The 27458-nt window shown below is 45.8% G+C and overlaps 1 protein-coding gene across 4 annotated transcripts in view; it reads right to left on the bottom strand.

Moving 5' to 3' along the window:
• LOC144506339 (AP-1 complex subunit sigma-2) overlaps window positions 1-26852 on the bottom strand; it is a 47731-nt gene extending 20879 nt beyond the window's left edge. For 2 of the 4 annotated variants that reach the window (XR_013499891.1, XR_013499889.1), the window contains exons 1-5: window positions 26719-26852; window positions 22134-22312; window positions 20076-20184; window positions 19020-19157; window positions 2036-2136 (exon numbers count right to left, since the gene is read on the bottom strand). Coding sequence is in view for 1 of the 4 variants with exons in the window: in XM_078232312.1 (XP_078088438.1) it covers window positions 19020-19157; window positions 20076-20184; window positions 22134-22312 (426 nt within the window). In the remaining 3 variants the exon portion in view is untranslated. Of the gene's footprint in view, window positions 1-2035; window positions 2137-19019; window positions 19158-20075; window positions 20185-22133; window positions 22313-26718 lie in introns of those variants that run through there. The other 2 variants (XR_013499890.1, XM_078232312.1) reach the window with 2 other exon arrangements.
• Window positions 26853-27458: the final 606 nt, after the last annotated feature.

Raw genomic sequence — 27458 nt, 5'->3', positions numbered from 1 at the left:
AAACAAAGAACAATTAGCCCGCGCCTCTCCCTGGTCCAAACTAGACCACTCTTTTGTATCCCTCCATTCCCACTCCGTTCATATAGCTGTCTAGATAAGTCTTAAACGTTCCCAGTGTGTCCGCCTCCACCACCTTGCCCGGCAACACATTCCAGGCCCCCACGACCCTCTGTGTAAAATATGTCCTTCTGATATCTGTGTTAAACCTCCCCCCCTTCACCTTGAACCTATGACCCCTCGTGAACCTCACCACCGACCCGGGGAAAAGCTTCCCACCGTTCACCCTATCTATGCCTTTCATAATTTTATACACCTCTATTAAGTCTCCCCTCATCCTCCGTCTTTCCAAGGAGAACAACCCCAGTTTCCCCAATCTCTCCTCATAACCAAGCCCCTCCATACCAGGCAACATCCTGGTAAACCTCCTCTGTACATTCTCCAAAGCCTCCACGTCCTTCTGGTAGTGTGGCGACCAGAACTGGACACAGTATTCCAAATGCGGCCGAACCAACGTTCTATACATCTGCAACATCAGACCCCAACTTTTATACTCTATGCCCCGTCCTATAAAGGCAAGCATGCCATATGCCTTCTTCACCACCTTCTCCACCTGTGACGTCACCTTCAAAGATCTGTGGACTTGCACACCCAGGTCCCTCTGCGTCTCTACACCCTTTATGGTTCTTCCATTTATCGTGTAGCTCCTCCCTACATTATTCCCACCAAAATGCATCACTTCGCATTTATCAGGATTGAACTCCATCTGCCATTTCTTTGCCCAAATTTCCAGCCTATCTATATCCTTCTGTAGCCTCTGACAATGTTTCTCACTATCTGCAAGTTGAACCCAGGTCCTAAAAGAATGAGATTGAAAAATTAAAACTGACATAGAATCTTATGCAAGCCACATTTGAATAACTAAACAACTTTGGACTTGATGATATAAAAGTGCTGGAGATGGTACAATAAACATCTACAAGGATTGTACTAGAAATGACTGTTGCATGAGTACCCGAAGAAACAGACTTTGGGCTTAATGGGTTTCTTTTATAGGTTTGTGCCTTCCAACGTCCCATCAAGCTATAGCCGCATACAAATTGTCCACAAGCTATAGCCGCATACAAATTGTCCACAAGCTATAGCCGCATACAATGATTCATTGGGACACAGAGGAATTCCACTACATATGCCCCACCACACTTATTTCTACTGCAAAAAGCAACCCCCGTAATCTGAACTTTGAAAGGTTACTTATCAATAAAGCCAACATTTTCGCACAGTGACAGTGGGATAGTCTCATCGGCAGACTCATGAACATTTGAGAGAATTAAACAGCGAAGTGTGGAAAATGTTTGTAAATAATTTAAAATATATGTTCTGTACACTTGTCTGTGTACATTATAATAAAGAGAAAATCTAAAATCTCTTTTATAAAAAGAAGAAATTGATAAAGGATGAATTACCTTAGAAATTATTTATCACCATTTATCAGTAATATGTAAACCTATGGAGTTGGATGTCACTCCTCAACTCTATTTTGACGGTATACTTCTTCCCTCAACACTTGACGAAATGCCAACTGGCTTAAAACATTTTAATCACAACTGCACAGCATCACCTGAAACACCAACATTCAAAGAGATGACAGATCTTCTTGGATATCTACAGAGATGTTTGTACCTGTTACAGATCCTTGATTTTGATGCACCATTACTTTATCATAATGTTAAACAGAAGATGGAATAGAGTTTTCAAAAGAAAGAAGCCTGCTGCAAGTTAAGCATTGCCTTTTCACAATGTTAGCTTCAAACAACAGGAGCAGCAACAAGGCACCAAGTCATTGCAATCATGCAAATTCCAATTAGGACCAACACCATCACCAACCTACTTTTGTTTCAAAGAATTTTTTATTCCCCAATCTTTTCCTATCACATCAGGCAAATTTAGCAATTAATGCCACAGAAATTCTGCAAACGTGCATCATTCATTATGCTCCCAAATTATACCCATGCCACTCAAATGGGAAAATAGTTACCAATGGTCTGGATGGGAAGCCATAACAGGCCAATAGCCTAAGATTTCTTTCAATCATAAGATATCGTCAGCTGACAAACTTCCCCAGTCTTCATTTTGGTTCTAAAACACAAAATTAAGCAGCATGTGAGAATTATTGGTTTTCCTCCAGGTTTTAGCCGGAACAGGAACATCGTTACAAGAACAAACTCATACAATTAATCATCATGCAATACGGTTTCTCTAGCAGCAATCCCGCACAGTGGTCACGAACAGAGGTTAGTGCAAGGAAGAAAGAGCAGGACATGAAGGAGAACGCAGCAATATAACAGCTGAAGTTCTACTGTATAAAGCCATTACATCATTCAAATTTAAAATCTTGCAACATAATTGAAAATGGCTGCTGAATTCAGTGTGGTGCATAAAGCTTCAAAATCGTTAGTTAGTTGGTAGATTCTTATTTTGAAATTGTTAGTTGGTGGATTCCTATTTCATGACCTGTGTATGCTACAGCAATAATGAATTAAAATCTGGGCTCGAAAAAATTGAATCTCAACTTTGAGCACAAATACTCCATAAATCAATAATTATTTGTGGACAGTCCCAAGTCAAGCACACAAATGATTGGGACAGGATCCATAACCATATATATTTGCACCCTGCCAGCTAAAACTCTAGGCCAACAAAAAAGCACCTGTTGGAACATCAATTTGGTTTTACGCACGCAGAAATCATCACATAGTCAGAAAGCACAAACTTTAAAATATTAAAATTCTGATGAGACTTGTCAATGGTGTAAAGATCATAGAATCCCAATAGCATAGAAGGCGGCCATTTGGCCCATTGAGTCTGCACCGACCACAGTCCCACCCAGGTCTAATCCCTCAACCTCAAGTATTTACCATGCTGTATCTTAGCCTGACACTAAGAGGCAATTTGCCATGGCCAATCAACCTAACCCTCACATCTTTGGACTGTGGGAGGAAACCGGAGCACCCGGAAGAAAACAAGCAGACACGGGGAGAACGTGCAAACTCCACACAGACAGTGACCCAAGCTGGGAATCGAACCCGGGTCCCTGGCACTGCGAGGCAGTAGTGCTAACCACTGTGCCACCATCCCAATTCCTATGGAATTGTCGATAATGAAAGAACAAAATATTAAACTGGAGTTAACACAAGATGAAAGCTTTGCTACTAAATATCTAAACCAAATACAGCTTTACCATGAAAAAGATCAGAAACTAACATTTTTGATTTTGTACATTAAAAACAAAAATAAAACCCCCAGATATGAATAGGCTCATTTGTAATACACTCATCTGGCAAATACGACCAAAAGTGACAGCTTAATCATCTTTCATAACTAATCCGGTAGAGGCGGTTGAGGGACTCATTGGTGCATTCTGGGAGAAGTCGGACCAATATCTACCAAGAAGTGGAAAGCGGAAGATCTGCTGTCAAGGAGCGGTAAGCCCAAAACACTACATTAGTGTTTCCCTCCCTCCTTCCTATGACCAAAAAAAAAGGCCACTGTGAGAAGATAAAAGCGAAGGTAAGAGTTTTATAAATTTTCTTAAATAATTTAATTGGTGCTCGAAATGTCAGTCGGTGGCGTTAAGTGCTGCATCTGTGAGATGTGGGAGATCCGTGACACTTCCAGCGTCTCGGACGACTATGTCTGCAGGAAGTGCACCTAATTGCAGCTCCTTACAGACCGCATAGATAGGTGGAGCAGCAGTTTGATGCACTTAGGAGCATGAAGGTGGCGGAAAGCGTTATAGATAGGAGCTTTAGAGACATGGTCACACTCATGATGCAGGCAGATAGATGGGTGACTGCTAGAAAGGGCAGGCAGTCAGTGTAGAAATCCTCTGTGGTCATCCCCCTCTCGAACAAGTATACTGTTTTGGATAGGGGAGACGGCCTATCAGGGAATAACAGCAGCAGCCAAAGCAATGGCACCACGGTTGGCTCTGTTGTTAAGCAATGAGAGAAAAAGAGGACTAGAGCAATAGTTATTGGGAACTCTATAGTTAGGGGTGCAGATAGGTGCTTCTGTGGACATGAAAGACTCAAAGATGGTATGTTACCTCTCTGGTGCCAGGGTCCAGGATGTCTCTGAACGGACAGAAAGCATTCTGAAGGGAGAGGGTGAACAGCCAGAGGTTGTGGTACATATCGGTGCTAACGACATAGGTGTTAGAAGAGTGATGAGGTCCTGCAGCAGCAGTTTAGGGAGTTAGGTAGAAAGTTAAAAAGCAGGATCTCTAGGGTTGTAATCTCAGGATTACACCCTGTGCCACGTGCTAGTGAGGCTAGGAATAGAAAGATAGTGCAGCTCAACATATGGCTAAACAGCTGGTGTAGGAGGGAGGGTTTCAGATATCTGGACCATTGGGGTCTCTTCCTGGGCACATGGGACCTGTACAAGAAGAACGGGTTGCATCTAACCTGGAAGGGCATAAATATTCTGGCCGGCAGGTTTGCTCGTGTCACACGGGAGGATTTAAACTAGTTTGGCAGGGGGGGTGGGAATCAAAGCAAAGGTGGATTAGCTGACAGGGAACCAGAGAGTAGGGCCAGTAAGACTCAGAGAAAGAGCAAGCAGAGTGAGGTTACTAACCAAAGAGGGTCTGGGATGAAGTGCATTTGTTTCAATGCGAGAAGCATAATGGGTAAGGCAGATGAACTTAGAGCTTGGATTAGTACTAGAAACTATGTTGTTGTCGCCATTACAGAGACTTGGTTAAGGGAAAGACAGGATTGGCAGCTTAACATTCCAGGATATAGATGTTTCAGGCGGGATAGAGGGGGATGTAAAAGCGGTGGAGGAGTTGCACTACTGGTTAAGGAGGATATCATAGTTGTACTGCGGGAGGACACTTCGAAGGGCTCATACAGCGAGGCAATATGGGTAGAGCTCAGGAATAGGGTGTAGTCAGAATGTTGGGGGTTTACTATAGGCCACCCAACTGCCAGCGGGAGATAGAGGAACAGATATGTGGGCAGATTTTGGCAAGGTGTAAAAGTAACAGGGCTGTTGTGGTGGGAGATTTTAATTTCCCCTGTATTGACTGGGACTCAGTTAGTGCTAGGGGCGTGGATGGAACAGAATTTGTAAGGAACATCCAGGAGGGCTTTTTGAGACAGTATGTAGATAGTCCAACCAGGGAAGGGGCCGTACTGGACCTGGTATTGGGGAAAGAGCCCGGCCAGGTGGTCGATGTTTCAGTAGGGGAGCAGTTCGGGAACAGTGACCACAATTCAGTAAACTTTAAGGTACTGATGGATAAAGATAAGTGTAGTCCTCAAGTTAAGATGCTAAATTGGGGGAAGGCTAATTACAACAATATTAGGCAGGAACTGAAGAATGTAGATTGGGGGCAGAGGTTCGAGGACAAATCAACATCTGGCATGTGGGAGGCTTTCAAATGTAAATTGATAGGGATTCAGGACTGGCACATTCCTGTAAAGATGAAGGATAAGTATGGCAAGTTTTGGGAACCTTGGATAACGAGAGATATTGTGAGCCTAGTCAAAGAGAAAAAGGAAGCACTTGTCAAAGCTAGGAGGCTGGGAACACATGAAGCATGTGTGGAATACAAAGAAAGCAGAAAGAAACTTAAGCAAGGAATAAGGAAGGCTAAAAGGAGTCACAAAAAAGCATTAGCCAGCAGGATCAAGTAAAATCCCAAGGCTTTCTATGCATATATAAAGAGCAAGAGGGTAGCCAGGGATTGGGTTGGCCCACTCAAGGACAGGGGAGGGAATCTATGTGTGGAGCTAGAGGAAATGGGCGAGGTATTAAAATGAGTGCTTTGCATCAGTATTCACCAAAGAGAAGGACTTGGTGGATGATGAGTCTGGGAAAGGGTGTGTAGAAAGTTTGAGTCATGTTTAGATCAAAAAGGAAGTATTGGGGCTCTTGAGAAACATCAAGGTAGACAAGTCCCCAGGGGCTGATGAGATATACCCTAGAATACTGAGAGAGGCAAGGGAGTAAATTGCTGGGCCTTGAGTGAAATCTTTATATCCTCACTGGCTACAAGGGAGGTAAGAAGTCTCAACACCAGGTTAACTGAGGTTCTATAAAGTTGCAACATGACTTGCCAATTTATGGGGAGGTCCAGAGGATTGGAGAATACCTAATGTTGGTCCTTTGTTTAAGAAGGGTAGCAAGAATAATCCAGGTAATTACAGGCCGGTGAGCCTTACATCAGTGGTAGAGAAATTATTGGAGAGGATTCTTCGAGACAGGATTCATTCCCACTCGGAAATAAGTGGACGTATTAGTGAATGGAGGTTGTGTCTCACTAACTTGATCGAATTTTGAGAGGAAGTGACGAAGATGATTGGTGAGGGTAGGGCAGTGGATGTTGTCTACATGGGCTTCAGTAAGGCATTTGACAAGGTCCCTCATAGCAGACTGGTACAGAAGGTGAAATCGCATGGGATCAGAGGTGAACTGGCAAGGTGAATACAAAACTGACTCAGTCAAAGAAGACAGAGGGTAGCAGTGGAAGGGTGCTTTTCTGAATAGAGGGCTGTGACAAATGGGATCCTCAGGGATCAGTGCTGGGACATTTGCTCTTTGTAATATATATCTATAAATGATTGAGGAAAATGTAACTGGTTTGATTAGTAAGTTTGTGGACAACAAAGGTTGGTGGATTTGCGGATAGTGATGAGGACCAGAGGATACAGCAAGAGATAGATCAGACTTGGGCGGAGAAATGGCAGATGGAGTTTAATCCGGACAAATGAGGTAATGCATTTTGGAATGTCTAATATAGATGGGAAGTACACATTAAATGGCAGAACCCTTAAGAGTATTGATAAGCAAAGGGATCTGGGTGTACAGGTCACTGAAAGTGGCAACGCAGGTGGAGAAGGTAGTCAAGAAGGCATACGGCATGCTTGCCTTCACCGGCCGGGACACTGAGTTTAAAAATTGGCAAGTCATGTTGCAGCTTTATAGAAACTTAGTGAGGCTGCACTTGGAATATAGCGTTCAATTCTGGTCGCCACACTACCAGAAGGATGTGGAGGCTTTGGAGATGGTACAGAAAAGATTTACTAGGATGTTGCCTGATATGGAGGGCATTAGCTAGGAGGAGAGGTTGGAGAAACTTGGTTTGTCCTCACTGGAATGATTGAGGTTGAGGGGCAACCTGGTAGAAGTCTACAAGATTATAAGAGGCATGGACAGAGTGGATAGTCAGAACCTTTTTCCCAGGGTGGAAGAGTCAATTACTAGGGGACACAGGTTTAAAGTGCGAGGGGCAAGGTTCAAATGAGATGTACGAGGCAGATTTTTTTTTACACAGAGGATGGTGAGTGCTGGAACTCATTGCTAGGGGAGGTAGTGGAAGTGGATACACTAGTGACTTTTATGGGGCGTCTTGACAAATCCATGAATACGATGGGAAGAGGGGGAGGGAGTTTTAGTTAATTCAGGCAGCATGGTCAGTGCAGGCTTGGAGGGCCGAAGGGCCTGTTCCTATGCTGTAATTTTCTTTGTTCTTTAATCAATAGAATAAGAGCTAGATGGTGGGGTCCAGACAATATCAGTTGGTCCATAAATCGTACCAGCTCTAGCTTTTTCCATGTTGTATTACAAGATAAAACATTAGTAAGAGTCTCTGATGGCTCAACACGTCCATGCCACCCAGTTTTTAACCACCAAGCTATTCTCAATTGCCCACGTTTGGCACATATCCCTCTATACCCATCTTACCCATGTAACTGTCCAAATGCTTTTTAAAAGACAAAATTGTATTGACCTCTGCTACTACTTCTGGCAGCTCATTCCAGACACTCACCACCCTGTGTGAAATAATGGCCCCTCTGGACCCTTTTTCATCTCTCCCCTCTCATCTTAAACCTATGCCCTCTAGTTCTGGACTCCCCTACCTTCGGAAAAGATGTTGACTTTCTACCTTATCTATACCCCTCATTATTTTATAGACTTCTATAAACCTCCTATGCTGCAGGGAAAAAAGTCCAAGTCTATCCAGCTTCTCCTTATAACTCAAACCATCAAGTCCGGTCGCATCCTAGTAAATCTTTCAGAACAAAGGAAATTTCAACACAGGAACAGGCCCTTCGGCTCTCCAAGCCTGCACCGACTATGCTGCCCATCCGAATTAAAATCCCCTACCCTTCTGGGGACCATATTTCTCTATTCCCATCCCATTCATGTATTTGTCAAGACACTCCTTAAAAGTCACACTCGTATCTGCTTCCACTACTTCCCCTGGCACCGAGTTCCAGGCACCAAGTCACCACCCTCTGTGTAAAAACCTTGTCCCTTGCCCCCTAAACCTATATGCCCCTAGTAATTGACTCTTTCACCCTGGGAAAAAGCTTCTGACTATCCACTGTCAGAACTTTTCTGCACTCTTTCTAGTTTAATAATATCCTTTCTATAATAGGGTGACCAGAACTGTACACTGTATTCCAAATGTAGCCATACCAACGTTTTGTACAACTTCAACAAGACGTCCCAACTCCTGCATTCAATGTTCTGACCAATGAAACCAAGCATGCCGAATACCTTCACCACTCTATCCACCTGTGACTCCACTTTCAAGGAGCTATGAACCTGTATCCCTAGATTTCTTTGTTCTACCACTCTCCCCAACGCCCTACCATTAACTAAGTCCTGCCCTGGTTCAATCTACCAAAATGCATCATTTCGCATTTATCTAAATTAAACTCCATCTGCCATTCATCAGCCCACTGGCCCAATTGATCAAGATCCCGTTGCAATCCTAGATAATCTTCTTCACTGTCCATACGCCACCAATCTTGGTGCCATCTCCAAACTTACTAACCATGCCTCCTAAATTCCATCCAAATCATTAATATAAATGATAAACAGTGGACCCAGCACTGATCCATGAGGTACACTGCGGGTCACAGGCTTCCAGTTTGTAAAATAATCTTCTACAACCACCCTCTGTCTTCAGTCATCAATCCAATTGGCTACCTTATCCCGAATTCTGAGAGATTTAACGTTATGCAACAATCTAACATGCAGTACCTTGTCAAAGGTCGCCTTTGTGATAGAATCCTCCAACCCACAGAGAAATCAAATAGAAAAACAAAATAGTTGTAACTGTTAAATGAACAAACTGAGAAATTGAGGTTTTATCAGACATGGCCCAAACTGGATGTGGAAGTAGAAATACAGTAAGAAGTCTCACAACACCAGGTTAAAGTCCAACAGGTTTATTTGGTAGCACAAGCCACAAACTTTCTGAGCGGTGCCCCTTCATCAGGTGAGTGGGAGTTCTGTTCACAAACAGGACATATAAAGACACAAACTTGATTTACAGAATAATGATTGGAATGAGAGTCTTTACAGGTAATCAAGTCTTAAAGGTACAGACAATGTGAGTGGAGAGAGCATTAAGTCAGGTTAAAGAGATGTGTATTGTCTCCAGACAGGACAGTTAGTGAGATTTTGCAAGTCCAGGCAAGTCGTGGGGGTTACAGATAGTGTGACATGAACCCAAGATCCCGGTTGAGGCCGTCCCCATGTGTGCAGAACTTGGCTATCAGTCTCTGCTCAGCGGCTCTGCGTTGTCGTGTGTCGTGAAGGCAGCCTTGGAGAACGCTTACCCGAAGATCAGAGGTCGAATGCCCGTGACTGCTGAAGTGCTCCCCAACAGGAAGAGAACACTTGCCTGGTGATTGTTGAGCGGTGTTCATTCATCCGTTGTCGTAGCGTCTGCATGGTCTCCCCAATGTACCATGCCTCGGGACATCCTTTCCTGCTGCGTATCAGGTAGACAACGTTGGCTGAGTTGCAAGAGTATGTACTGTGTACCTGGTGGATGGTGTTCTCACATGAGATGATATAGGCATCCGTGTCGATGATCCGGCACGTCTTGCAGAGTTTGCTGTGGCAGGTTGTGTGGTGTCATGGTCACTGTTCTCCAGAAGGCTGGGTAGTTTGCTGCGGACAATGGTCTGTTTGAGGTTGTGCGGTTGTTTGAAGGCAAGAAGTGGGGGTGTGGGGATGGCCTTGGCGAGATGTTCGTCTTCATCAATGACATATTGAAGGCTCCGGAGAAGATGTCGTAGCTTCTCCACTCCGGGGAAGTACTGAACGACGAAGGGTACTCTGTCCACCATGTCCCATGTTTGTCTTCTGAGGAGGTCGGTGCGGTTTTTCGCCATGGCGCGAACCCCCACGACTGGGCGGCACGGTAGCACAGTGGTTAGCACTGCTCCAGGGTCCCGGGTTCGATTCCCGGCTCGGGTCACAGTCTGTGTGGAGTTTGCACATTCTCCTCGTGTCTGCGTGGGTTTCCTCCGGGTGCTCCGGTTTCCTCCCACAATCCAAAGATGTGCAGGTTAGGTTGATTGGCCAGGTTAAAAATTGTCCCCGAGATGCGTAGTTAGAGGGATTGGCGGGTAAATATGTGGGGGTGGGGCCTGGGTGGGATTGTGGTCGGTGCAGTCTAGATGGGCCGAATGGCCTCCTTCTGCACTGTAGGGTTTCTATGATTTCTATGATTCTATGATTTCTATGACTTGCCTGGACTTGCAAAATCTCACTAACTGTCCTGGCTGGAGACAGTACACATCTCTTTAACCTGTGCTTAACACTCTCTCCACTCACATTGTCTGTACCTTTAAGACTTGATTACCTGTAAAGACTCGCATTCCAATCATTATTTTGTAAATTGAGTTTGTGTCTTCATATGCCTCAGTTCATCCCTCTTAAAAACATGCAGGAATGTGTGGAGAAAATTACTTTAGAGAGTTATTGACAATTCAAATGTATTAAAAACTAGAATTGGTTCAGAAGCCTGTCAAAGAGAACTCGAAGGGGTGACCTGTAAACCTCATTGTCGGCCAAAACAAGGACCAGCCATTTCCCAGGAGCTCAGATAAGATCAGCAACACAGCCTGTGACCTTCTGAGTGCATCACACTCACTGTTACATCAGGGCAGTGTATTTATCCACCAAATTCTTCCTAAAGCACAAATTTCATCTTACCTTTTGTTCCCTTTATCGTTTCTCATCTCTGAGCTGCCCTTTGAAATTGAGTGGTTGAAATGTCAACTGAGACCATTTACCCTATTGACTGATAGCCAAGAGTGATCTTTGAGTTTATTCCAAGACAGACCACAAGATGGCAGTCATCATGAAAAGGTCCCAATGTGTACACACAAGGTTTCAGTTCATTAAGATTGGTAACCATGATTACATTTTTTCGAGCCCTGCAATTTACAGTAAACACTAAAGGTAATTAGGCTTGTGTTAAAAGCATTGATTATTCATCTACTCTAGGGAAGATGCATTGTGATCATCAGGAAATAAGAGAAATATGAAACTACATATTAATTGTATTTGTTAGAACAGAAATGATCCATAAAATAAAAGTCGGAATTATTTGGCTAGATGAGAGATTTTAAAACGCAAGGAAATTAATTACATTTGATCCACTGATCTATTCCAGTCAAGTGAACTCGATACTAATGCAAATGGTGACAGGATAAATTAGACAGGTAACTTATGTTCACTTCACTACCTAAATTCTTCCGCCCCACCATACATTAATTCCTTCAACTGCCCACATCATAATTTCTATAAAAACAGATCAAAATGTCCTATATTTGGGCAGCTACAGTGCAATATGCTCATTATCACTTCACACTCACCTGTGTATAGCCAATATAGCCTTGATTTATATACACTACACCAATAACTGGCAGTTTGGATTCTGAGGTTGTCCATCTTTATGAATACTAGCATCAAATTGGAGGCTACAAGGTACACCATACATTTTTGAAAATTGCCATAACTGTTAAAAAGGTTAAATAATCATTTTAATCAGCATATCTGTAACATGAAGCAGGTTCCTGTAATAGAAATCTGCAAATAAATAGCTGTGTGGATGACGTATTTACCAGTCACAGTTAAAGAGCTAGACTCTCATTTTGATACAACACAAATGCATATTCAAATGTCCAGAGGATTGTCAAAACCTACCAGATGAACATGACATTTGGTTCAGGAGGGGGTCAGTGGGGGGTTTGCCAGTGCACAGATGCATCATGTACCGGGTGACAACCCAGAAACAACACAGCAGCTTCCTCGTCTAACTTTAAGCCAGCAGAGAAAGTAATCTACACAGGCCAAGGACACTCTTAAGCACATCTAGCACACTGATTAGAGGCACATGAATAGGCCACCTTATGAATAATAACATGTTAGCATGCATGTGCGGGGGGTGGGGGGAAAAAGAGAGGGGGGAAAAAGAGAGGGGAAAGAAAGCAATCTACAGGGAACTATATCAATGATACAGAAATATCAAAAAATTAAACTGTCATTTTGTTTTTAACTACACAGCACCCAAATGTACAGCAATCGGCAGTAGAGATCATAATAGCTGCAGTATGGATCAGACTCTACAGGAGTAATCAGGCTTGCATATATTCTATTACAGAAGATAGTCAGCATGAAACGTGACAGGTTTCAAATGTCTATTCAGAATAAATTCCAGTTAAAACACTCAACAGAAGCCACCAAAATGGCATATTCAGATTAACATACATGATGACAATTGTGCAGAAACTAAATTCGATGGCCAGAAAGCTGTTCCATGCAATCCAGGGACTTGAGTATTTGTATATAACCAAACTAGATCTTGTCAGGACAGTCAAAAGCCCAGAGAGGTTCCAGCAGAAACCATTAAAAGAGGTTTTAAAAAAATGTTCACAGAATGTGCACATCACTGACAAGACCAACATTTACTGTCCATCCCTAATTGCCCTCAAGGTGGTGATGGTGAGCTTCCTTCTTCAACTGTTGCAGTCTATGTGGTAGTAACATTCATGATGTGGAGATGCCGGCGTTGGACTGGGGTAAGCACAGTAAGAAGTCTCACAACACCAGGTTAAAGTCTAACCTTTTAACATGGGACCCTGTACGAGAAACTCTCCGGCTATGTTGAGGACATCCTGAAGCCCATTGTACAAAGAACCCCCAGCTTTTGTCGCGACACTACAGACTTCCTACAGAAACTCTGCTCACATGGAGCAGTTGAATCAGGAGCACTCCTCGTCACAATGAATGTCTCGGCACTCTACACCAGCATCCCCCACGGCGATGGCATTGCTGCAACTGCCTCATTACTCAACGCCAACTGCTGCCAGTTTCCAGATTCAATTTTACAACTCATCCGCTTCCTCCTGGACCACAATGTCTTCACCTTCAACAACCAGTTCTTCATCCAGACACACGGAACAGCCATGGGGGACCAAATTCGCACCTCAATATGCCAACATCTTCATGCACAGGTTCGAACAAGACCTCTTCACTGCACAGGACCTTCAACCGATGCTATACACTCGATACATCGATGACATTTTCTTCCTTTGGACTCATGGTGAACAATCACTGAAACAACTATATGATGACATCAACAAGTTCCATCCCACCATCAGACTCACCATGGACTACTCTCCAGAATCGGTTGCATTCTTGGACACACGCATCTCCATCAAGGACGGTCACCTCAGCACTTCACTGTACCGCAAGCCCACGGATAACCTCACGATGCCCCACTTCTCCAGCTTCCACCCTAAACACGTTAAAGAAGCCATCCCCTACGGACAAGCCCTCCATATACACAGGATCTGCTCAGATGAGGAGGATCGCAGCAGACACCTCCAGACGCTGAAAGATGCCCTAAAAAAAACCCCAGGATATGGCGCTCGACTCATCGATCGACAGTTCCGACGCGCCACAGCGAAAAACCGCACCAATCTCCTCAGAAGACAAACATGGGACATGGCAGACAGAGTACCCTTCATCGTCCAGTACTTCCCCGGAGCGGAGAAGCTACGACATCTTCTCCGGAGCCTTCAACATGTAATCGATGAAGACGAACATCTCACCAAGGTCATCCCCCACTTCTTGCCTTCAAACAACCGCACAACCTCAAACAGACCATTGTCCGCAGCACACTACCCAGCCTTCAGGAGAACAGTGACCATGACACCACACAACCCTGCCAAAGCAACCTCTGCAAGACATGCCGGATCATCGACATGAATGCCATCATCTCACGTGAGAACACCATCCACTAGGTACACTGTACATACACTTGCAACTTGGCCAACGTTGTGTAGTAGGAAAGGATGTCCCGAGGCATGGTACATTGGGGAGATCATGCAGACGCTCCGACAGCAGATGAATGAACACCGCTCGACATTCACCAGGCAAGAGTGTTCTTTTCCTGTTGGGGAACACTTCAGCAGTCACGGGCATTCGGCCTCTGATTTTCGGGTAAGTGTTCTCCAAGGCGGCCTTCACGACACACGACAACGCACAGTCGCTGAGCAGAGACTGATAGCCAAGTTCCGCACACACGAGGACGGCCTCAACCGGGATCTTGGGTTCATGTCATACTATCTGTAACCCCCACGACTTGCCTGGACTTGCAAAATCTCACTAACTGTCCTGGCTGGAGACAATACACATCTCTTTAACCTGTGCTTAACGCTCGCTCCACTCACATTGTCTGTACCTTTAAGACTTGATTACCTGTAAAGACTCGCATTCCAACCATTATTTGGTAAATCAAGTTTGTGTCTTTATATGCCCTGTTTGTGAACAGAACTCCCATTCACCTGATGAAGGGGCAGCGCTCTGAAAGCTTGTGGCTTGTGCTACCAAATAAACCTGTTGGACTTTAACCTGGTGTAGTAATATTCATCAGCAAGTTATAAAGGAATTTGTAAAATTATAGATATATGCAAAAAATCAGAATTGTTGTACCATTTGGATTGGTTATTGGGTACCTTTGAGAAATGCAATTCCTTTAATTTCTTCTTTCTGTACACTGAAAGGTTATGAAAGATTTAACAATTCAGCCCAGTTAGCCACAAGATTTTTGGTAAGCCATTTCATTTTCTTTTAGCTGAGGTTGCTTCTAACAAGCAGAAGCCATTCAGCCCCTTACTGCTGGTCTGCAATTCAACTCAATGATGGCTGATCTATGTTTCAACTCCATTTACTGACCCTCAATACTACTCACAGAATCATAGAAAAATACAGCGCAGGGGGAGGCTATTCGGCCCATCAAGTCTGCACTGACAACAATCCCACCCAGGGCCTTTCCCTGTAACCCCACTAATCCCTCTGGCAGTAAGGAGCAATTTAGCATGGTCAATCTACCTCACACATCTTTGGACTGTGGGAGGAAACTGGAGCACCCAGAGGAAACCCACACAGACACTACTGACCTTACAAAGGTTTATCCAGCCCAAGTTTAGAAGCTTTCTATTGATCCCAAACCTCATTTGCAGTCTGCGGGACAGTGTAAGATTTCTATTACTTTCTATGAAGAAGTACTTTCTAACATCACCCCTGAACGCCTTAGCTCCAAGTTTAATGTTGAGCCCCTTTGTTCTGCACACCCTCTCTACAAGAAATAGCTTCTCTCTTTCTGCTACTCCATCAAACTCTCTAATCGTCTTAAACCTCTCAATGTCTAAAACAACCAACAATTGAGACTCCCAGAAAACAGAGAAAGGGAAGCTAAATTATTGTCTATTATGAGACACAACTTTCTTTTATTCATTTGCGGGACATGGGCGTCGCTGGCCGGCCAGCATTTATTGCCCATCCCTAGCTACCCTTGAGGTGGTGGTGAGCTGCCTTCTTGAATCGCTGCAGTCCATGTTCTGTGGGTTGACCCACAATGCCGTGAGGGAGGGAATTCCAGAATTTTGATCCAGTGACTGCGAAGGAACAGCAATATATTTCCAAGTCAGGATGGTGAGTGGCTTGGAGCGGAACTTGCAGGTGGCGGTGTTCCCATTTATCTGCTGCCCTTGTCCTTCTAGATGGAAGTGGTCGTGGGTTTGGAAGGTGCTGTCTAAGGATCTTTGGTGAATTGCTGCAGTGCACTTGTAGATAGTACACACTGCTGCTACTGAGCGTTGGTAGTGGAGGGATTGAATGTTTGTAGATGTGGTGTCAATCAAGCGGGCTGCTTTGTCCTAGATGGTGTCAAGCTTCGAGTGTTGTTGGAGATGCACCCATCCAGGCAAGTGGGGAGTATTCCATCACACTCCTGACTTGTGCCTTGTAGATGCTGGATAGACTTTGGGGATTCAGGAGGTGAGTTACTCGCCATAGTATTCCTAGCCTCTGACTTGCTCTTGTAGCCACTGTGGTGAGTCCAGTTGAGTTTCTGGTCAATGGTAACCCCAAGGATGTTGACAGTGGGAGATTCAGTGATGGTTACACCATTGAATGTCAAAGGGCGGTAGTTAGAGTGTCTCTTATTGGTGATGGTCATTGCCTGGCATTTGTGTGGCGCGAATGTTACTTACAACTTGTCCCATAAAAGGTTACCATTTTACTTGGATATAATTTAGAATCATTGATTGTGTCTTTAGCCATCATCTTCATTCTTCTACTACTACTTGATTTCCTTTTGTTTTTGTGAAGTGCTCTGGTATGTTTGCACTGTTAGAGGCAAGTAGCCCACTAGCTGACTGGATATACTGGGAGTAGTTTTCCCTTCAACATTCCCTTATCGTGCATATATAGACAAGCAGTGGCAGATTGAAGGGTAGATAGCCTTCCACATTCCCATTCTGACATCAGTGCTCCAAGCCATTTTGCTGCCAGTTGTCCCAGTGCAAACCATCAAGAAAAGGAGTTTTGTGTTAGTAATTCAACTGAGCTCCCAACCATCATTGACTGGCCATGATAAATTGCCCTTAGTGTCAGGGATTAGGCGGGTAAATATGTGGGGTTACGGGATAGGACCTGGGTGGGATTGTTGTCGGTGCAGGCTCGATGGGCCAGATGGTCTCCTTCAGCTTTGTAGATTCCAAGATTCTATGAACCTTGTGTGTGTGTGTTCTGAGGAAGTTGTACATCTATTTCAGCAATTGCTAACAAGAGGTCAGCTTCTTGATGAGGTAGCAATGCCAATATCTTGATAATAGCTTTGGGTCTTGCATACATCTGGCAGCAAAATTCTCCATTCATGGACTCAGAGAGTGAGACTGTCACAAGGAAATGAACATAGCATGAAGCCAAATGAATAAATGGATGATAGTTTGTGATTGGAGCGGTACTCAATCATTATTAGGTTCCCTCAATCTATTAGGTTGAGGGAGCTTGGTCTCTTCTCCCTGGAGAGACGAAGGATGAGAGGTGACCTGATAGAGGTTTACAAGATGTTGAGGGGTCTGGATAGGGTGGACTCTCAGAGGCTATTTCCAAGGGCTGAAATGGTTGCTACGAGAGGACACAGGTTTAAGGTGCTGGGGGGTAGGTACAGGGGGGATGTCAGGGGTAAGTTTTTCACTCAGAGGGTGGTGGGTGAGTGGAATCGGCTGACGTCGGTGGTGGTGGAGGCAAACTCGTTGGGGTCTTTTAAGAGACTTCTGGATGAGTACATGGGATTTAATGGGATTGAGGGCTATAGATAGGCCTAGAGGTGGGGATGTGATCGGCGCAACTTGTGGGCCGAAGGGCCTGTTTGTGCTGTGGCTTTCTATGTTCTATGTTCTATGATAATTTCCATAAACTTTGGCAAATCAACACGTTAGAATATTGGTGTGTAATTACTGGTCAGATTTGAATCAGATTGATGACCTACAAAGCAGCTGATTCCTTGGATAGAAGTTTACCAAACTGATCGCAATGGAAACAAAAGGATGGGTATTTCTATAGCAGCTTTTACATCCTCAGTACATCCCAAAACATTTACAGTCAAAGTGCAGTTGCTGGTGTGATGTGACAAAGCACAGCAGCCTATTTTTCCCAGCAAGGTCCCACAAACTGCACGGTGATCCATGGTAGGATATATTTTTAAACATAAGGGATGGTGATTGAGGGATAAATATTGGTCAGGACCCTGGGAGATCTCTACGTCGCTTCTTTGAACAGTACCACAGAATCTTTACAGTCATTGATAAAGAACAGAAATCCAAAAGATATCAATATGTCAATGAACAAAGGGCTGGAGAGGATGCCATCAGGAGGTCTGTGAACAAGTTGGGACTTTACATAGCATAGAATCCAGTAAGAAAGTAAGCAGACATTAGGAAAAGTTATCAAGCCCAAAGTAGGAAGTGAAGATTTCAGTCATGCCAACGTAAAAACAAAAAGTTGCAGAGGTAGAATAAATGATGGCCATGGAGCTTGAAGCTTAGGTCAGGGTGAAACCTAACAGACTGTGCACCATTGTGCAACCTGAGGAACAATGGGATACTTCAATCTATTTGTTGAATATTTTTATACAAATACCTCCTGGTAATAATTAGATTTAGGGAGACGCAATTCTGCAGAGTCCGTGTAGAATTATTCTCAGCAAAGAACACAGTAATGCTCAGTCACCAAGTTATTCCAACACGCTGCTTGTTCTACAATTAAACTTTGCACAATACTGTACATTTGGCTCTCTGTAGTAACACTCAACTATACCTGAAAAGTATCGTAAAAGTGAGTCAACGTTTTGAGTTCCAGCAATGGAACAGTAAAGCAGCACATGTAAGTAACAAGGAGGGAGCTAAACTCATACGGCTGTAGCCTGTTTCAAACCAAAATGAGAAAGCAAGCACTCTAAATAAAGGCGAATTTATGGAGGAAGAGGGAAAAAGTAGCACAATATAGAACAAAAGATAAAGTGGAGAGTGTTAAAAAGCCAGAAATGGTCATATCTGCGGGATCATGGCTGCCTTAAGTGACCAAAGCCAGTAAAGGTAGAACAAAGGTCATTTTAAAAAAAATTAAGACCCGCACACCTTTACATCTATGCAAATAATTTTAGCTACAAATTCTACTTCTGTCAAAACAAGCAACTTCAATGTACACACAACATATCGCAAACACAAAGGAAGGAAATTGCTTTGCAATCAAAGCAGAACTTTCGAGTTAAAATTAGTACAAGGATAATTGCTTCTGCCATAACTAAACATGCTCATGCTGTGGCAAGTACATTTCTCAACTCGTACCTCCTGCAGCAGATCAGCTTGCTCGATTGCTTTCAGTACATTCTTCTTTGAGGTCTCCTGCACCTCCCCTCCTAACAAGAACTCATCCAGGATAAAATAAGCCTTTTCAAAGTTAAAGATAATGTCAAGTTCACAGACCTTCAAGAGAAAGAAAACAAAAATATGGTGATTACACTGTACACTTTGGTTTAGATCTCACCAAATAATAGCACAAATAATATTTTGTAACTTGAGTAACTAATTTTTTGTCACAAATAGGCCCAATAAGTTTTTAATCTGCAAATACAAGGCATGCAGGAGTTCCAACGCCAACCATGAAGTGAGTAGCTTCATGTCAGCATTTGTCTTCACGAACAGATGTAATGTTTAGTAAGTGTTTATCGGTCTTTAATCGCCACAACATTAACAGATGTTGCTATTGTGACATGGAACCTCAGGTTTGGAGAATGAAGTAATTGTGCAAGTTGCTGATTTGCTACTGTTTAGTACACATTAAAGCTTACTTTATAAACTACAATTATTGTAGGATATATTTTGCTTCATTTCCCTCATCATTTTATATCCCTTTTTTGTCAGTTGCAATAACTACATACTTCCAGATTCGGATAGGTGAGAATTAAGGTTAAGTGTCACATAGCAATAATAATTCCAGCCTTTCAATTAATCTTGTAATAAATGGGGTTAAATTTATATCACCCCTTTTACAGAATGTTATAACGTTTCTCCGAATTGATTTATACCACGTGCTAAAGATCTCAGATCAATTATAAAATTTTGCTACAAAGGAACATCAGAAATAAGAGCAGGAGGCCATTCAGTCCATCGAGACTACTCCACCATTCAATAAGGTCATGGCTGATTGGGTCCACTTAGAAACACAAGAATAAACAGCACTCAAGCAGATAAATCTGTTCAATTGTGTATGAAATGGACTGACGAAGTGGTGCATGACTTCATAATCTATCTATCACACCTTCCAATTTTAAATATCAGCCACATTTGCTGTTCACGAGGGTGGAGGTGAAATGTGCAATAAATCAAGATTTGTCAACTCACACTTCCAAAATACTTGTCGAGAAGTTCAACATAACGATGGATGATCTCAAGGGTTATGAGCTCATTGTCCTGGTCCTCAATGGCACAGCAGAAATAAAGACTTGCATACCTACATAAACATGTTTGAGTCACATTAGTTATTAAAATAATCACAACCTACCTGAACACATCAACCCAGAACACTGACGACTGACCCCACCTCGCCTGCCCACGCCTCCCCAACATACACCCCCAACCCTCGCCAATAGATGCGACACCTTACCTTGCCCACACCGACACAACGCTCCTTCCGCATCCACAAACCCACCAGCATCCTGACCCCCGCCCCATCCACTGTGCCATGCCTCCAACATGCCCACCCGCATAATAACGCTCCACCCACTCACGACCCCTCTCGCCCACCTCCACCCCCCCAGCATGCCCCTCTCACCAACCCCCCCCCCCATCACGACCCTCTCGCACCCCCTCTTGCCCCCCATCCCTCCGGCGCGCCCCTCTCACCCCTAAATCCCCCCCGTCTCGCCCCCCCATCAGCCCACCGCGCGCACCCCCCCCCACCAGTGAACCTGGCGACCCCCCCATCATGCCCCCATATGCATCCTCCACCTGCGCACGCATACCCCCCACTCTGTCCCCACGCGGGCTCACCGGTCCCACCCCCCCTCACCCGCCATATGCCCCGCCAACCACGCCGCGTGCCGCGGACATCACCCTCGCCCCTGCACGTCCTCCACAGTCCCAACGCGCGCCAGGCCCCGCGCCCCCGCCCCCCTTAGCGCGCGCCCGCCCCCGTTCCCCTCCCACGTGTGCCCGCCCCCACGCCCAGCCGGGCGCGCCCGCCCCCACGCCCCTCCGAGTGCGCCCACCACGCAAGCCCGCCCCCATGCCCCTCCGGGCGCGCCCCGCCCCCACGCCCCTCCGAGCACGCCCCCCACGCGCGCAACCCCCACGCGCGCGCGCCTCCCCCCACGTGCGCGCGCGCCTCCCCCACGCCTGCGCCCCGCCCCCACGCCCCTCCGAGCACGCCCCCCACGCGCGCGCGCCTCCCCCCACGCGCGCGCACCTCCCCCCACGCGCGCGCACCTCCCCCCACGCGCGCGCACCTCCCCCCACGCGCGCGCACCTCCCCCCACGCGCGCGCACCTCCCCCCACGCGCGCGCACCTCCCCCCACGCGCGCGCACCTCCCCCCACGCGCGCGCACCTCCCCCCACGCGCGCGCACCTCCCCCCACGCCTGCGCCCCCCCCCACACACCCCCACGCGTGCGCCCCCCCTCACACACCCCCACGCGTGCACCCCCCCACACACCCCCACGCGTGCACCCCCCCCACACACCCCCACGCGTGCGCCCCCTCACACCCCCACGCGCGCGCCCCCCCTCACTCACCCCCACCCGTGCGCCCCCCCTCACTCACCCCCACCCGTGCGCCCCCCCCCACACACGCACCCCCCCCACACACGCACCCCCCCCACACACGCACCCCCCCCACACACGCACCCCCCCCACACACGCCCACGCGTGCACCCCCCCACACACGCACTCCCCCCACGTGTGCGCCCCCCCCACACACCCCCACACGCACGCCCCCCCGTGCACGACCCCCCGCACCCCCCACACACGCCCCCCCCACACTCCTCCACGCACACCCCCCTCCCCTCACACGCAACCCCCCCGCGCGCGCCCCATCCCTCCGTTTACGCCCCCATCCCCCCTCCACGCACCCCCCATCCTCCCCACGCACCCCTGACGCCCCCCTTGCCCCCCACGTTCTCCTCTCACCCACCCGCCAACTTGTCACCCTCACCCCCATCCCTCCACGTACCCCTGTAGCCCAGTCCCCGACTTGACCCACTCGCCAGCCCCAAAGGCTCCCTCTCCTGACCCGTCTCCCAATCATCAACATGCACACCCAGGCACCTCCCCCACACTCCTCACTGACGGACAACAACTTTACTTCACTGATATCCCTGTTGAGGAATAATTTTTTCTGTGTTAATGATTATTCCAATAACAGTACATACATTTGAGAGCTAAAAGAGAATGTCTGGATTCCAACCTTTTATATACAATCTTCAGGTCTCTCCATTCCAGGAAGCTGCACATCTTGGGTTTGCGAGCCAAGACTGTCTGGACAAGCTCTCGTGTAATCTTTTTCTTCTCTTTGTCTGACAGGGGAACATACCATTTTTGCAGTCGAAGTTTCCCCTGCCGACTAAAAAGCAGCATAAACTGCATCTGTTGAAACGAAAATTCAAATGTTAAAAGGTAGTATCGCTTTGATTCTTTTCACTATGAAATTGAATTTACCGTACAGACATTTGAACCAACAGCTCTAAGCCAGTGTTCTTACTCGAAACCAGCCTCCATCCACTTTAGTCCAGCTCATCCAATCGATAAAGTCTAGGATCCCTCTCTCCTTTAGCTTTATATAACTTCCCCTTATTTGATTTATTATTGTCACATGTTTTAGTATACACAGTGAAAAGTATTGTTTCTTGCGCTCTATACAGACAAAACATACCTTTCATAGAGTAGTATGGGGTGAAAGAAAGGAGAGTGCGCAGAATAAAGTGTTGCAGTTACAGATCGGGTGTAGAGAAAGATCAGCATAATACATGGTAGATCCATTCAAAAATCTGATGGCAGCAGGGAAGAAGCTGTTCGAGTCAGTTGGTAAGTAAGGACTTTTGTATCTTTTTCCCCAACAGAAGAAGATGGAAGAGTATTCCGAGGCAGCAGGAAGTGTAAATGGAATTAATGGATGGGAGACTGGTTTGCATGATGAACTGGGCTTTGTTCACAACCCTTCGTAGTTTCTTGCGGTCTTAAACAGAGCAGGAGTCATATGAAGCTGTGATACACCCAGAAAGGATGCTCTCTACAGCGCATCTTTAAAAATTGGTTAGTAGCAAGCAGGCCCTTTGCATTCTTAATCACCATGGCTACCTGTGTTGCCACTTTTAGGGAACTATGGACTCGCTTGCTCAGATCCCTCAGTATGTGAACGTTCCCAAGGGTTCTGCCATTTACAGTATAATTCACACCTCAATTTTGATCCTCTAAAATGCATCACCTCGCATTTGTCCAGATTAAACTTCTGACATTTTTCTGCCCAAGTCTCCAATCTATATAGATTGGATATCTATCCATAGATAGATTGGATACAACAGGATATCTATCCTGTTGTATCCTCTGACAATCCCCAGCACTATCAACAACTCCACCAATCATCGCGCCATCTGCAAACTTACTAATCAGACCACCCACATTTTCCTCCAGATCATTAATATGTATGACAAACAGAGGTCCCAGCACTGATCCCTGCAGAACACCAGCATAAACGACATCCACAGCCCTTCCCTCAATTATCTTTGCCATCTCTTCAAAAACCTCAATCAAGTTGGTCAGACATGACCTTCCCTGTACAAAACCATGCTGCTTGTCACTAACTAGTCCATTTTCTTCCAAAGGTCCCCCATGCAAGGCTTCTAGAAAAAGAGAGGGGGCATGGGATCCAAGGTGCTGCTGCCCTGTGGATCCAGAACTGGCTTGCCCAAAGGAGGCAGAGAGTGGGTATAGATGGGTCTTTTTCTAAATGGAGGTCGGTCACCAGTGGTGTGCCCCAGGGATCTGTTCTGGGACCCTTGCTGTTTGTCATTTTCATAAATGACCTGGATGAGGAAGTGGAGGGATGGGTTGGTAAGTTTGCCGACGACACGAAGGTTGGTGGGGTTGTGGATAGTCTGGAGGGATGTCAGAAGTTACAGAGGGACATAGATAGGATGCAAGACTGGGTGGAGAAGTGGCAGATGGACTTCAACCCAGATAAATGCGTAGTGGTCCATTTTGGCAGGTCAAATGGGATGGAGGAGTACAATATTAAGGGAAAGACTCTTAGTATAGTAGAGGATCAGAAGGACCTTGGGGTCTGGGTCCATAGGACACTAAAATTGGCCCCACAAGTGGAGGTGGTGGTTACGAAGGCGTATGGTGTGCTGGCCTTTATCAATCGAGGGATTGAGTTTAGGAGTCCGGGGATAATGATGCAGCTGTATACGACACTCGTCAGACCCCACTTGGAATACTGTGCTCAGTTCTGGTCGCCTCACTATAGGAAGGATGTGGAAAAGATTGAAAGAGTGCAGAGGCGATTTACAAGGATGTTGCCTGGATTGAGTGGCATGCCTTATGAGGATAGGCTGAGGGAGCTCGGTCTTTTCTCCTTGGAGAGACGTAGGATGAGAGGAGACCTAATAGAGGTATATAAGATGTTGAGAGGCATAGATCAGGTGGACTCTCAGAGGCTTTTTCCCAGGGTGGCAATGGCTGCGACAAGAGGACACAGGTTTAAGGTGCTGGGGGGTAGGTACAGGGGTGTTTTAGGGGGAAGTTTTTCATACAGAGGGTGGTGGGTGAGTGGAATCGGCTGCCGTCAGTGGTGGTGGAGGCAAACTCAATAGGGTCTTTTAAGAGACTCCTGGATGAGTACATGGGACTTAATAGGATGGAGGGTTATAGGTCGGCCTAAAAGGTAGGGATATGTTCGGCACAACTTGTGGGGCCGAACGGCCTGTTTGTGCTGTAGTTTTTCTATGTTTCTAAATGTGCATGTATCCTGTCCCTCAGTATTTTCTCCAAAAGCTTCCCCACCACTGATGTCAGGCTCACTAATTTCCTGAATTATCCCTGCTTCCTTTCTTAAACAAGGGAACAACATTGGCTATTCTCCAGTCCTCTGGAACCTCACCTGTGGTCAGTGAGGATATGAAGATATCGGTTAAGGCCCCAGCTATTTCTTCCCTTGCCTCCCGCAGTAACCTGGGATAGATCCCATCTGGCCCCAGGGACTTGTCTACCTTAATGCAATTTAGGATACTCAACACTTCTTCCTTTGATATATTGACATTCTCTCGAGCATTCACACACCTATCCCTGACCTCAACATCCGTCATGTCCTTCTCCTTGGTGAATACCGGCACAAAGTACTCATTAAGGATCTCACCCACTTCCTGTGGCTCCACGCGTAACTTCCCTTCACTGTCCTTGAGTGGGCCTACTCTTTCTCCTGCTACCCTCTTGCTCCTCATATATACATAAAAAGCCTTGGCATTCTCCTTGACCCTGTTTGCTAAAGACATTTCATGGCCCCTTTCAGCCCTCCTAATTCCATGTTTAAGTTCCTTCCTACTTTCATGATACTCCTCAAGGGCTTCGTCAGTTCTTAGATGCATAGTCCTTCCTTTTGATTAAGCTTACAATTTCCCTTGTCATCTATGGTTCCTGAATCCTGCCATTTCTATCCTTCATTTTTGCAGGGACATGCCTGCCCGACACTTAAATCAACTGGCCTTTAAAAGTCTCCTACATGCCATACATGGATTTGTCCTCAAATAGCCGCTCCCAATCCACCTTCCCAGTTCCTGTCTCATTTGGATGTAAATGGCCCTCGCCCAATTATGCACCCTTACCCGAGAGCCACAATGTCCTTATCCATGATAACCATAATTCCATCAGATTTCAAGTGAAGTCCAAAATGCTCCCCCACAAACCTCAATCAGCTGGCCTGGTTTATTCCCCAATAACCAAGTCTAGTATTGCCCCCTCCCTGGTTGGATTGTCAACATACTGTATCAAAATGCCCCCCAGGATACATCTAACAAATTGCTCTCCATCTGTGGTCAAAGACGATCCCTCTAATGTGCCCTCCCTCAACACAGCTGTGACGTGCTCCCTACCCCCGGGACAAGTCCCCCAACCCTTTTGTTTCCCCTTCTGTCTTGTCTAAAACAACAATATCCCGGAATGTTAAGCTGCCAGTCCTGTCCCTCCTTTAACCATGTTTCTGTAATTGCAACATCATAATTCCATGCAGTAATCCAGGCTCTCAGTTCATCGGGTAACCGTTATACTTTTATGCATTGAAGCAAACGTACTCCAGACCTCCAGTCCCACCAAGCCCCGTGGCTTCCCTCTGCCTGCTCTTACTCTGCACTATGTTTATCTCAGTCTCACTTTCTTCTCCAGTCCCTACACTTACTGGCCTGCTGTTAAAGTTCCCACCCCCCGCCACACTCGTTTAAACCCTCCCAAAAAGCAGTGGCAAACCTCCTGCCCGGGATATTAGTGCTCCTTCAGTTCAGGTGCAACCTGTCCTTCTTGTATAGGTCCCACCTTCCCCAGAAGACAACCCAGTGATCCACATATCTAAAGTTTCCCCCCTCCCCCCCATCCTACAGCAGCTCTTTAGCCACGTGTTCAACTGTACTATCTCCCTTTCCAAGCCTTACAAGCCTCCTGAGACAGTAGAGGCATTGGTGGGCTTTCTTAGCTATAGCGTCGGCGTGAAGGGACCAGGACAGGTTGTTGGTGATCTGAACACCGAGGAGCTTAAAGCTCTCATCACTGTTGATGTAGACAGGGGCATGCCCTCCACTACGTTTCCTGAAGTCCCATTTGATTCAGCTGTTTGATATAATACCAAGTTCCAATCATTCTCTGAGTAAACAAGCTTGTCCTTAACATAGAACATAGATTAGTGACCATTTTGTATTTATGGCCCCTAGTTGGTTCCAAGTCATGTACAATAACTAATAAAGTTCCAGAATTACCTATCGGTCAAAACATATTTTACCAAACCTCACCTATTGGCAGTGACTCATCTGAAGGCACAGATAACACCCACTCACAACCGAATCAGGTACCCGGCCTCCATACCCGAGCATCAGCCATGGATATCAGTTCACGTTTTGGTCTATGGAATGTAGCAAAGGAGGGCTGCAGGAAGAGGAAAATCTCAACCAGACTCAATACTGTCTACCAAAGGCGGCCTTCCAGCCAAAAAAAAATCACTGCTTAAAAGAAATCAGTCACAAATACCCTGGGATGTTACTGAACTTGCGTCTTGCTGAGACACAAAACACAACTACCATTCCTCACTTGTATAACGAATTCCATGTTGCAGGTAAGGCAAAAAAATCAAACCAGTGGCAAGCAACATGGAGGTTGTTGTTCACCCAAATATTTAAAAAGTCTCGGACCCCCTGGTCCTCAAATAATCTTTTCTTCAGTCAGCCACAAGCTGACTGGCACATTAGGGGTGATGATAAATTTAATCATCAGACACAACGTTCCATGAGATCTCACCACAAAGACTTTTGAAACCACCCGAAACAACCCACACTGACGACGTGAACCATTTTGCAGACCCAAGATCATTTTTAAACGTGGGTTTCCACCAGTTTACTGTTAAAACAAAGCTTATGAACTGCCAACACCCCAGCAAACCTGGCAGCACATGAACAAGTCACAAGTTTTGTATCAAACAGAAACACAGGAAAACAAACAGCTGAGGTTGAAGAATAAATTTCATTACATTATATTT

The sequence above is a fragment of the Mustelus asterias genome, chromosome 17 (genome assembly GCF_964213995.1).
Source record: "Mustelus asterias chromosome 17, sMusAst1.hap1.1, whole genome shotgun sequence".
Taxonomy (NCBI): domain Eukaryota; kingdom Metazoa; phylum Chordata; class Chondrichthyes; order Carcharhiniformes; family Triakidae; genus Mustelus; species Mustelus asterias.
Note: the sequence above shows the minus strand (reverse complement) of the source record. Positions and strands in the feature narration are given on the sequence as shown.